Genomic DNA, 13,315 nt, shown 5'->3' with positions numbered 1-13,315 from the left:
TCAATTTTGTGTCTATTCTGGAATCTGTTACCCTTAATTGGCTTGACTGTTCATAGCACAGATGACATGCTTCTTTTCTGCTGCATTCATTTGGTGTATTACATATAGTTACTGCTTATTACTCCATGTCAAGAGTATGCCTATACCTAAGTATCTAAATAAGTGACTTGGTAGCCTATGTGATTGTATACATACACGTGCCAGTAATTTGTTAATTTAAAAAGGTCCTCCTCTTCCCTTCTGAAAGAATGGAAATTGAAAAGCTAGCCTTCCAATCGAGGCCTCAGCAAGCAAAGGGCTCTCTTTTTTAAAAAAAGTCCTGCATGTAAGAATGAACATTTATTTGCTAGGGCTGTCAATCACAGTGAACTCAAGCGATTAACTCAAAACAAATTAACTCTATTAAAAATTAATTGTGATTAAGCACAATTTTAATCACGATGTTAAACAATAATAGAATACTAATTTAAATTTATCATAAATATTTTGATTTTTTTTTTTTACATTTTCAAATATTGATTTCACTTACAAAGAATACTTCCATGCTGATGATGCTCATTAAAAAAAATAATGCATTAGCTAAATTTATGACTGACGTCCTGGGGAGAATTGTCTCTGGCTCTGTGATTGTACACCCATTCTGCCATATATTTCGTGTTATGGCAGTCTCGCATGACGACCCAGCAGATGTTATTCGATTTAAGAACACTTTCATTGCAAATTTGACAAAATGCAAAGAAGGTACCAGTATAAGATTTCTAGGGTAGTTACAGCACTCGACCCAAGGTTTAAGAATCCAAAGTGCCTTCCAAAATCTGAGAGGGACAAGGTGTGTAATATGCTGTCAAGTCTTAAAAGAGCAACATTCTGATTTGGAAACTACAGAACCTGAACCACAAAAAAAGAAAATCCATCTTCTGTTGGTGGCATCTGAATCAGATGATGAAAATGAATATGCATCCATCCGCACTGCTTTGGATCATTATCTGCTTGAACCCATCACCAGCATGGATGCCTCTCCTCTGGAATGGTGGTCAAAGCATAAAGAGGCATTCGAATGTTAGCATATCTGGCAAGTAAATATCTTGCAACGCCAGCTACAAAAGTGCCATGCGAACTCCTGTTCTCGCTTTCAGGTGACGCTGTAAATAAGTGGCCAGTACTATCTCCCGTAAATGTAAATGAACGTGTTTGTCTTGGCGATTAGCTGAACAAGAAATATGACTGAGTAGACTTGTAGGCTCTAAAGTTTTACATCGTTTTGTTTTTGAATGCAATTATGTAACCAAAAAACCCCCCATTTGTAAGTTTCACTTTCACAATAAAGAGATAGCACTACAGTACTTGTATGAGGTGAACTGAAAATACTATTTTTTTGGTTTATCTTTTTACATTGCAAATATTTGTAATAAAAAATAAATAAAATGAGCACTGTATACCTTGTATTCTGTGTTGTAACTGAAATCAATTATTTGAAAATGTAGAACCATCCAAAATATTTAAATAAATGGTATTCTATTATTAACAGTGTAATTAAAACTCTGTGATTAATCACAATATTTTTATCATCATAATTAATCATGATTAATTTTTTTAACCATTTGATAGCCCTATTATTTACCTTTAAGAGGAGGGACTACTGGGGATAATCGATGCTGCTACTGGCTTCTAGCCTGTCCTTGAAAGATAGAGAGTAATGCTGTTCTCTTCTATCCACTTATAGCAAACAGCTCCCAACTTCCACTATGAATCTTAACTATACATTTAATGTTGGTTTCTTTACTAAAACCTAGAAGAACCAACTTAGCAACATTTATCACACAAACACTGGCTATTTGTTAAGCACTAGTGCTAATCAAGCTTTTTCTTTGGCAACATTTTTTCCAAAGACAAAAAAAGTTTTTCAACTGAAAAAAGATTGCAGAAAATATTTAACTTTTCCTCACTAGCTGTATTAAATGATCATCCCCCTAGGTAGTCCCAGTCACCCTTTACTAACTGATAAACAACCACTGTACCGTATATTAGTTAAATCTTATAATGGATTTATAACAGAATTTATAAACTGATTTTGATCAACAAGACTGACCTTGTGCTCATCTCTAATATTCAATATCATATCAAAGAGCTATAAAGGTACATTTTTTGCAGCTTACAGATGGAGTAAGTTAAAGGAGTGCACTTTAGCCATTTTGTAAAAGACTAAGTATTTTCCTGTCACATGAACGTAATTGGGTATGAGACTTGAGAGGAGTTCTGGAATCCCAGGATCTAGAAGGCTGGTTTAAAATTACTAGTTAATTAAAAGTGTATGTGTATGGGGGGCATTATTATTTTTGGTTTACTTGCTCTTGTGAATATATTGAATCATACACTGTATATTTACAGTCTGACATTTTATAACTCACAGTCTTTAACTGTCCTAAATTAAACAGATTCTGATCCCAATGGGAGGGGTTTCTGCCTTGTCTTGCCCAGATGCCCTAGCTGTTGTGATCTCTCAGGCTGATGTCGCCTTGTCCCCCATTTCCTTTTCATGATCCCCATGAGGGGCAGGATACCTGGCAGTGTCCTGAATAGTCTGGTGTGGTTGTCCCAGTTTCAACCTCTGGGGTGCCATCCTGGGGGCCTGTGGAACTCAGGCCAAGTCCCTCAAGCTGGCGGACCACTGGATGGAGTAACTGATAGTCTTCAGACTGTTGGTAACTCTGTGGAGGATACAAATGAGGATGGCCACAAAATTTGGGATCTCAGTCCTAGAGGGTTTTCTGGGGCCTCCAGCCTTTTCCTTCCCCCCCTTTTTAGTCCCCTATGTCAGCAGGGTAAAGTATGATCTCTCCACTTGTTGCAGAGAGCAGCAACTGAACTCTGAGTTGGGAAGGCCCTTAAATACATAGGTAATGGGATGAAATCACCAAAATGTGTGTGTGTACTGTCTATCTGCTGGCAACATCTGGACTAGCAAAGAGGATCAAAGAGAGGATTTGCAATTTCAGAAATTTAAAACATCACAATGTATTTAACCAGACTATCTGTGTTCTGTACTTCAGAACGATGTGAAGAATTCACTGAGTTGTCAGCATTTGCTGTATCAAAGAATAAAAACACTTGTTAACTAACATGCTGCATTAGCATGGCCCTTTGATGTAACACTTTAGACTAGATTTAAGACTTTGATCTTTAAATGAATTAAGGGTGCTGGTTTTTATTTTTACTTACACACACACACACACACACACACACACACACACACACACACACACACACACACAAAGGGAGCGAATTCCCTCTCAGACACTTTATAACAGAAGGCATGGGATGGGATGGATGGATATCAAAGTTATACATCAAACTTTCCTCAGGCCACAGGATCAAAGTGAGCTAAGTTTTTGGAATTAAAATGTTCACTTTTTATTCTTGATTCTGTAACTGCCCTAATGCAACTTTTGCATAATAAAATTAAGGCATTTTAATCTAATAGGAAACTGAGAATGTTGCTGTTCATAGTGCTCAAGTGTTCTTAGCATAATTCCAAAATGTCTCAGTGATTCATATAATTGAAGGGAACACTGGAAAATCAATTATGTGAGAGAAAAGTAACAGCATGGGCACAGATAAATATATACACGTAGGCACATTTCCGGTCAGGACTGAAGACACATGCACACCAGGCTATTACTGCCTCCAGTTTCAAATTCAGATTCATTAAAAAAAAAATCCCTGATTATTCAATTAGTAGATCACCAGTATAATCTCCACATAAATCACCCACACAGGATTTTAGCATACAGATATGCCCATACTGATACCATGCAATAACTATACAATCACGATTAGCTCATAACTAATTTTTAAAGAGACATTCAATTTTTTTCTCCCTTTACCCCATCATGTCACTATGGAGTAGAGTTAAGATTTTTTTTTTTTAAGTGCCTTAATTGTGCATTTCCATTCTTCAATATGTTTGGATTTCTTTTAAGTTTAACCCTTAACCCTCAGATTCTTGAGTCTATAACAATTGTTTCTGGTATACAACATAATGTTTTTAATGATACATTTCTGATATGAACTCAACTTTAACTCAAGTTTAATGTAGTTTTTATTGGGAAATGTTTGGGGTTTTTTAAATTTCCGATCACTAAGAAAGACATTGAAAAGAATGTCTTTAGTTTTCTCCTCTTTCGCAATATTGTCTAGGAAGTCTCAGTCAGCAAAAATGTTGTAGGTGCAGGAACACTGAAGTTTGCCTATCATCACCTGGAAACTGGGTCTAATATTTCTCACTGTGGTGAATTTATTATCTTCATTTTGCATAAGAACAAACAGACTGGAATAGCCAAATCCACAGGGACGCATCTGTGTCTGGAGGGACAAAGCCATCTCAGAGTTTTAACTAGTTTCACTCACCGACATCCCTCCTGAAATGAGGGCAGAATGCCAGCATCTTTTGAAAAACTGGTGATAAGGCGATTGCTTAAGAAACTTTTCCTGACATTTATGGTATCACTAATGCCCCTTTTTCCCTCTAAATTTCTCCATCAAGGATTTTCTTCCAGCAATGGCTAATATTCAGGTGTCCAAGCTAATTCTTTTAGACATGCCAGCCTGTGGTACCGCTGACTGAAAGGTACTTGTATGATTTATTTTTTAACATTCTACTGTGAACTCTGGTCAGATGGCTGGAAAGCCCATGGAAGTGGTTTCCCCTCCTCCTTTCAGAGAAGCGGTGCTAATTAACTGCTGGGAGAACAATGTTCAGGTCACTAACATATGGGGAATATTATTTAAGAGTATATCTAAGCAGCCCACACCCACCACAATAGAGCATCTTCTCTTGTTAGTAGTGTCCTGATAATACTTTCATATACAAAGAATGGGGTATTAGAAAGAAAATAGCAATGCCTCCAGCCCTCCCAATACAAGCTGTAAGTCATTTACCATTTTGTATTTTTCATGGTCTGTTTCCTTATAAAAAAAATAAAAATAATAAATATCAATCACTGCTATATGCAGATTGGGTTATATCTCCTTCAGAAACCTCTTTCTTTTGTGTGTGCCACTGTGGCAGTTGAGGTCTGCCGGCACAACCTTGCTCACAGTGCGTGTTTTGAATGCCCAAAGGCCAACAGTTAGGCATTTTTAGGACAGGGCCTTCAGCTCCAGAATTCTTTTCCACATTTTGTCCACCACCACCAGACTCAGTTGACTTTCAGGCCACAGTTTCTTCCGGCTCTTGTCTGATTGGGGATGTAAATAAGGTACGTTTGATATTTTTAATAGTTTAATTTTAAGGGCCAAATCCTTTAATTTTTGATTGGATACATACCGGTAGTGTCAGAGTGCAATGTGAAGAGTAAACTTTAAACATTTTAAAATACATTTAAAATAATTTGAGTGACAATCCAGTGAAATGCAATAGTAATCTTCCCATTATACTAGAGTCCTGATTTTCTAGTATCGTATGCTGAATCTAAAATTCTCTAATGCCTAGTAGAGATTGTTCTGTAAGTATAACTACACAGAACAATCCACTTTGAGTGATCATAGATTAAAGAAAAGAACATCAAAGTCCTCTGCTAGTGGAAACTTCATTATAGACCCTTACATTAGAGACCTCATCCTTGTATCATTAAACACAACAGTGCTTGAATTTAACTGTTATAGGGAACGGATCTACATGCAAATTAAGAATATCATTAATGGGCTATCGGATCATTCCTATCACACCCACAACAAATTTTGATCTAGTTACGTTACAATTTAACTAATTAATTTTGCAACACCCTTATTTGCAACATACTGTTCACCCATTAAATGCATTAGCCCCTTTCCCCCAGCCCTCCAGCAGTTGTGAACAAAGGAGATGCTGGCTAAATCATGATAAGACCAGTACCACTTACCCATACCAGAAGCGGGGATCACGGAAATGCAATGGTTGAGATTCCGGTGTGCCAAAGCTTTCTTTTTATTTAAGACAAATTCTTGTAATTTTCATTTTTACTTCTGTGCTTGCCACTGCACCTGAAACATCCAAAAATAAAGAGAGGTTATTTAAGCAACTTCAATTGATGAAAGCAGCAGTGAATTAAAAGTTGAAACTTTCATTCACAAAGCAACAAAAAAAACTATTTAAAAAGATTGAGAGCTAAATCTTTGGCTCCTCCAAGCAATGTAAGGCTTATTTCAAAGAATAAAAGATAAAGAGGCTCCAATAAAGAACTCTTCTTTACTATCTGGCTTTGTACATAATTGCAATCTATGTCCGAAAGGGAGATATAATCAGAGTTTTCTCATTTTCCCTAAAAAAAGGGTTCTGAAGAGGATTTTTGTACTTGCCTAAAAATACATGTAGAATAAAGCACTTGTACTAGGTATTCCAGCTTTCTTTTAATCAAAGGTATTTAGGATAAGGGGTCTTGTGCATAATCAAGTTTTTAAAATGTCACATCTGCAAGCAAAAGGGGAATGCGATGAAAATTTCATATGTAGACTTTGTCTTGAGAAATCTTTCAAATAAGGATCTCTTTGTTCAATTGTATCTGTGTACAATAAGACCTACACAATATTCCAATTCATTTACAAGTCTGCAATCCATTTCTTCAAATAGAAAATCTAGCATTTTAAAAAAATATCTGAAATTTCAAAGCGTAGAGTTAAAATGTCAACTATGTAATTCCTAATCATTATCTACTCCACAAAAGAGACCAGTTTATTTTACAATGATGATGGATTAAAATTATCCTTCAGTTGGCAGAACTAATTCTCAGAGAGTGTTTCTGATGGAGTAACACACAGACATTTTGGTAATCATAGCAAGCAGTATATGGGGGCTCATCTAAACCACAGTGTAAGCCAATCTTCCAAAGGGATAACATCTGGAATGCAAGAAAGTCATCTGGACAGAAATATACACTGCCAAGTCATGGGTAGAAAAGTCAGCCAATATGAGCACCAGCTTTTGTTTATTATACTTAACATTTTGATGCCACCAGATACGTTGAAGAAAACTTTTTGTTCGTCCGTGAAGAAAAAGTTCTCAAAGTTATTTGCTCAGCACTGTTTGAAGGTGCTGCATTGCTCAACGTTTTATAGGGAGTCAAATCGTAGAAATTCATTTTTTTGGGAAACAGTATTTCTTGTTACTTCTAGATAAAGCAGATGGGGGGGGATACAAAAAGGTAGTTAAAATGAGGAAGGTTTGTAGGAAGTAACATTGGTTTTAATGTGGAGAAGGTGGAGAAGTTGAGAAGGACTAGAATGTGACTAAGACCACACGTCTTTAAAACTACTGTCTCGCTAAACAATTCTCATGTTTAATCTACTAACATCTTCAAAATAATCAAATGTGGCTAGGTTCTGGTGGCTTTGGTTAAAGATGATGGTATTTAGGAGCATCAAGCCAAACATTTGTACTTCACAGTTTTTACAAAACCTCCACTGACAAAATTTTTTTTTATTGTGAGCTGAAAGGCACCACATACACACCAAAGGAGAAACAAAAACTGAAGGTCTTCCATTATTGGTTCTGGGGACAAAGACAAAAACGATCCTGGCTTCATTAGATTTGGCAATTGACTTCACCCTTCTCCAGTGTTACCTCTGGCAAAACTGGAGCCTGACTCCAGAGGGTTTGAACTGGAACACCCACCATTCTGTTACTCTGGGAAAGCATCCAAAATTAGTCTGTACATCCATAGGTTCCATTCAGATTTCTAACCCATACTTCAGAAAATGGATGAATACACAGATGTAAAAACTGATTAATTATCCTCCCTGTATCAATGTAACATGTCTAAGTGTCACTTTCATGTGAATTAAAACATTTTCTGTTCTCTAGTTACAACAGATAACAGCACGTCAAGACAAGAGACAAACTAAAACATAGTACATAGACAAGGTTTAAAACTAACATTAGTACAAAGGCAAATAGCTAACAGGACATGTCCATAAATATCACCTCGACATTCCCTTGTTTATTGTCTATTACATTTATTCTTGGTATTATCACAGCAAGTAGGACCCCCAGCCATGGCTCAGGATCCCATTGTGCTAGGTGCTATACAAACAGAACAAAAAGACAGTCCCTGACTCATAGAAATTATCTTTATTGGTCCCAATGTGGCAAAACCCATTGTGGTTCCACTGAAGTCAATGAAATGCCACACTGGTACAGAAAACTTTTTGCGGCAGGGACTGTCTTTGTCTATTGCCTTGCAAAATGAGGCCTCAATCCTTTACTTAGGCCATTAAATGCTACCCTAATTGTAATAAATAATAATAGGGGGCTATGTAATTGTACTAGATCAAAGAATGCCTACAAGAAACTAAAAGGATAAGCTAGATACAGCAAAATCTTACTCATGTGCATATGGGGGATGGTAGGAACATTGTGTCTGCAGAACTTTGCAAATTAGCAGGTTAGTGAACAACACAAAAGCAATGCTAATACTTCCAAAAGGTACTTTGTACTACTTCTGAATATTCCAGTAAGTGGTGAAGTCCAGTGTATTTTGTAAAAAAGCAGTAGCCTTGGGAATATGACACCTAACACATTAACTCTGCTATTAATCTGTACTGAGAAGTTGGGAGAAAGGGTTCTTACTGTGTGTGAAAATTAGCCAGTATGGACTGGCAACGTTCTATTGTATGGTTAGTTTAAATTAAAAGTGACCAATTGGGGGTCCCCCTTTTTTTTGTTCTTCTAGGATATAAAAAGGCCTGAACATTTTTAGTCCTCTTCCCCTCCTCTCTGTCTGCTTAAATGGATCTCTGTTATGTTAAAACTTCAGGTCTTATTTACCCAAATTTTTCCTAAATGATGCTATATAAACATCACTTGCCCTTCCACACAGCATCTAAAACTGTTTTTGTTAACAGCTATTTGAGTCAGATGCCTGAAAATGCTTAGGAGAAATTCCATCTTGGTTAGACTAAAAGCCTCTACCCCTTCAATTAAAGGCAGAGACAGTTTCACCATCCACAGCTGAGGCCTCCTAGAGGTCCTCCAACAAAACAAGGGAAGAACATGTGACAGTAGAAGCTGGAGAGTAGGAGCCCAAATAGTACCATGACCTCCTAGGTGGGAGGAGGAGTAGTAGTAGTCATTGTATGTGTAGAAGTAGAGAGAGAAGGGGGGAACCATATTTCAATGAATGCAAAGAAATAAAGCGATAAAAGATAAAGAGACCATGAGCAGTGGTGTATTCATTTGAGATGGACAGGGTATTGTAGAGGGAATGGGAGACAGGAAGAAGGGAGTGGGGACGTAAGAATTAGACTGGTTTATAAAGGCTATGAGGAATAGAAGTTGTGGTAAGAAAAGGTTCTGCAAAGGGTTAAAATGGGACTAGAGCCTGAGTTGGAACAAGGTTGGCATACGCATGGAGGCAGAAAGAGAATCCAGAAGTGGAATATAGTTTTATTACAAACTGTACATGGGAAACTGACCAGAGGTACAGGGGAGTAGAGATGGAATGGTGAAGAGGAGAGGCAAGAGCTCTGAAAAGATAGGAAATAAGGACAGGAAAAGTGCAGAGCTGCTGAAGCAGGAGTGAATGCAGTCAGCATCATGGGAGAGATCATATGGATATAGTGCAAATAAGGCAGACAACCAGATAGAGGGACAGGCTAAAAGGGAATTAACAGGCCAAATCAGCACATTAAGGTACATAATTATAGCTTAGACGGGGGTCCCAACGCTATGCCCACTGGGGCAGCTGTGTGCACCCGCAGGACACCGCTGCGCTGAAATGCTGCCACCGAAGAACCGCCCGCGAAAATGCCACCGAGAAGCGTTGCCTTTTCTCAGCAGCATTTTGGCGGTGATGCTTCTTTCTGCTGCCGCTTCTTGGCAGCATTTTGGCAGCAAGGTGTCTGGCGCCCACCACAGTCTTCTGGGAATAGGGATATGCTATTCCCAGTGAAAGGTTGGAGACCACTGGCTTAGACTAACTAGGGTTGCCACAACTACAGTGCCACAGTTCAGATATGGAAGGACGGCAAACTGTGACAGCAGAAGGGCTAAGTGTGTCAAAGGCAGCTTGTGCTGTGGAAGGTTGTGAAGGCCTCTGCAGCAGCAGTTGACTTTGAAATTCCATGCCTGGAAGGCCTGGGTTAGCAGCAGATGATGGGGTCATGTATGCCTGACTGGGCGCAGTGCTTAGAACCAGTTCTAGGTCCTATTGATAATGGTGGGAAGGTAGGATGACGACAGGCAAGATCCAGCTCTCTGCTGCTGATACTACTGCTTGTTGTATTGTAAGAATTTACAAGTAAAGAAAACTGAACTTGCTCTACACTCTGTTTGCTAAACATTTTCTTTTTGTACTGTTGTCGTGGAAGTTATACTTTTGGTCCAAACGCATCATGACAGCATATTTCAAGTCATATACAGCAGTTTTGGTATCCTGAGATGAGAAAGCGGGGAGATGTCATTATTATGTCAACTGAAATCTGTTTGTTTTGTCTTTTACTAAATAGTACACAGTGTATTTGGTCTCATATTTGGGGGTGGGGAGAGAGGAGGGGTAGACTTTTCTTGTATCTAGTATTTCCTCCTTATTTTCTAGCTCAGGACCACTGTAGCTTAATTATGTTTAGCAAAATGTTAGGATGTAAGAAAAATATTTTAAGTGTGCTAAAAGGTTTAGCTGTACTGATTATACAAACACTATCACCTTTTAAATAAAGTATTTAAAAATAAAGAGGAAGACTGTTTCCATGATTACAACATAACATCCTAGGGTTCTAGTCTTTCTTCTGCGTTTTATCTGAATTTCTTTCAAAAATATTCTTAAGATCCTTTGAGTGTTTTGCAGCCAGACTGCTTTATTGATTTTTTTAAAAAAATATTTTAAATAAAAATAAAACAATACACATTTTACAGAGCAGACAGAACAAAGCATATATATCATCATCAATTGTTCTGAGCTAACAACAATGGGGAGCGAAGATGAAATATTTAGTTTCCACATGGTAAAAAATTATTGTCATTATTTAGGATTTATACTAAAAAGCCAACTAAATAAGAAAAGGGGAAGTATCTCAGACGGCAGCCAACTGCACACATCCTTGTGGTTAAGCCACAGGATTGATCCTACATGGAAAATCATCTTCACCGTCTCCTCAGCATCACCAAACTACCCAATTTCTTACTGTTAAATTCTGACTCTTTTGCTTCTGTCACACCATCTCATCTAAAATAGCTCTGACCCTACACAAGTGTTTTATTGGGGCATTTACCAAATCTACAGCCTCCTTCACTTTGAATGGGGATTAGATTTGCTGCCTATGATTGTAATGAGGGGGTTTGGGGTGGGGGAAATCAGACTCTAGCAAAAAAGCAGAAAAAACTTAATCTCCCAGTCCTGGTAGATCCTGAAAGGCATTTTGTTTCTGAAAAAGATCTTTTGGATCCTATTTTATTGCAGGTCCACCCCACATATCTTATCTGGCCCCCCATTAGTATCCCCTATCCTCTCACTCTGCCTCTTCCACCTCTCACTTCCTTTCCTTGTCTCACTTTCCTGATGGAAAATCCCTAGAATAGTTAGAAGACAATTGGAAACTTTTCTAAAGGGTTTTCTGAACCATCACATGCAACTTATTTTTCTTTCTTTTTTTTTTTTTAAGAGTATAATGGTATTGCTATAAAAGAGTTCACAATTTTTTTATGTCCTTTGTAATTCCATCATAAAGAAACAGCATTTCACAACAACTGGAAGACTCTTCAAATTAGTGTCTAGTTCCAGCCACCAAGAAAGCATACTCCTTTGTTCAGTGTTTTTCCAATCAGGTAAGGAGGTGGGAAATGGCAGCATCGGGAGGGTTGGTATTGGACCCCTTGCATAGCTTAGTTACTAGTTCAAATCTGTAACAGGCTGTTCTGACGGTTATTTGCAAGCTCGTCAGTACCCTATAAGGAATGATTTGGTGAGCCAGTGAAGCTTCTAGTGGACAAACATTCACATTGTGAAAACTACCTCTACAAACAGCACCCTTGTTGGCTGTCTCAGAGAAGTCGCTGACTGAATGGGCACAGAGTACCTCAAGTACTCTTTAAGCACATTAGGAGGGAGCGTGCAGTGCTGCTGCTTGTGAGATCTATGTTCTGGGGTTAGTTGAGTTCAACCTTCAATGCTGCTAACTGAGCACCTCTCACATGCTTCAAATCCATATGCAAAAAGGATCAGAATGAACAACTGAAATGTCTTTGATGGGGGATTTGTGTGGTCCTAATGCAAAATACAAAGTAATGCACACTTGAAAACAATCCCAACTACACCTACAAAATGAGGGGGTTAACTGAGCTGTTACCACCCAAGAAAGAGACCCTGGAGTCATTGTGGATAGTTCTCTGAAACCATCCACTCAGTCTGCGGTGGCAGTCAAAAAAGCGAACAGAATGTAGGAACCATTAGTAAAGGGTAGATAAGACAGAAAATATCAAAATGCCACTATATAAATCCATGGTACACCCATACCTTAAACACCTTATGCCGTTCTGGTCACCTGGTCTCAAAAAAGATACATCAGAATTGAAATTCTCCTTCACATAAGACAAGAAGGAGAATTCACCCAGTGAAATTAACAGGCAGCAGATTTAAAACAAACAAAAGGAAGTACTTCACACAACACTCAGTTAACCTGTGGAATTCATTTCCAGGAGATGTTAAGGCCAAAAATGTAACTGTTTTTAAAAAAGAAATCAGGAGAGAATCAGATGGAGAACAGGTCCATCAATAGCTATTAGCCAACCTGGTCAGAAATGACGCCCCATGCTATGAATCTATGTCCCTTAAACATCTGACTGACAGAAACTGGGACTGGACGACAAGATGGATCACTCAATTTCCCTGTTCTCTTCATTCCCTCTGAAGCATCTGTCACTGGCTACTGTCAGAAGACAGGATACTGGTCTAGATGGATCGTAGATCTGACCCACTATGGCCATTCTTATGTGATGAGGAGATTACTCACCTGTGCAGTAAGTGACATTTGTTGAGATGAGTGTCCCTGTGGGTGCTCCACTGTAGGTTTCAGTGCGCCCTGCGCCGTTGTTCAGAGATTTTTACAGCAGTACCCGTATCAGCCATGCATGCGCAGAGCCTGCCTCACATACCAGTCTTGTTTCAATAGTGTGCATGTGCGGCCGAACTCCTCAGTTCCTTCCCTACAACAGAGGCCACCCCAGCTCTGAAGTAGAGGGGAGGAGGATGGGGAGTGGAGTATCCACAGGGATACTCATCTCGAAGAACATCAGTTACTGCACAGGTGAGTAATCTCCCCTTCTTCTTCAAGAGGTGTCCCTGTTGGT

General features: G+C 38.6%; 1 protein-coding gene across 1 annotated transcript in view; it reads right to left on the bottom strand.

Moving 5' to 3' along the window:
* Positions 1-13,315, bottom strand: part of HDAC4 (histone deacetylase 4) — a 311,748-nt gene that overhangs the window by 158,113 nt on the left and 140,320 nt on the right. The window contains 3 exon segments of the mRNA XM_038421049.2: positions 5,901-5,922; positions 5,925-5,991; positions 5,993-6,021. Coding sequence (XP_038276977.2) covers positions 5,901-5,922; positions 5,925-5,991; positions 5,993-6,021 — 118 coding nt within the window.

Source organism: Dermochelys coriacea, chromosome 11, assembly GCF_009764565.3.
Source record: "Dermochelys coriacea isolate rDerCor1 chromosome 11, rDerCor1.pri.v4, whole genome shotgun sequence".
Classification (NCBI taxonomy): Eukaryota; Metazoa; Chordata; order Testudines; family Dermochelyidae; genus Dermochelys; species Dermochelys coriacea.
Note: the sequence above shows the minus strand (reverse complement) of the source record. Positions and strands in the feature narration are given on the sequence as shown.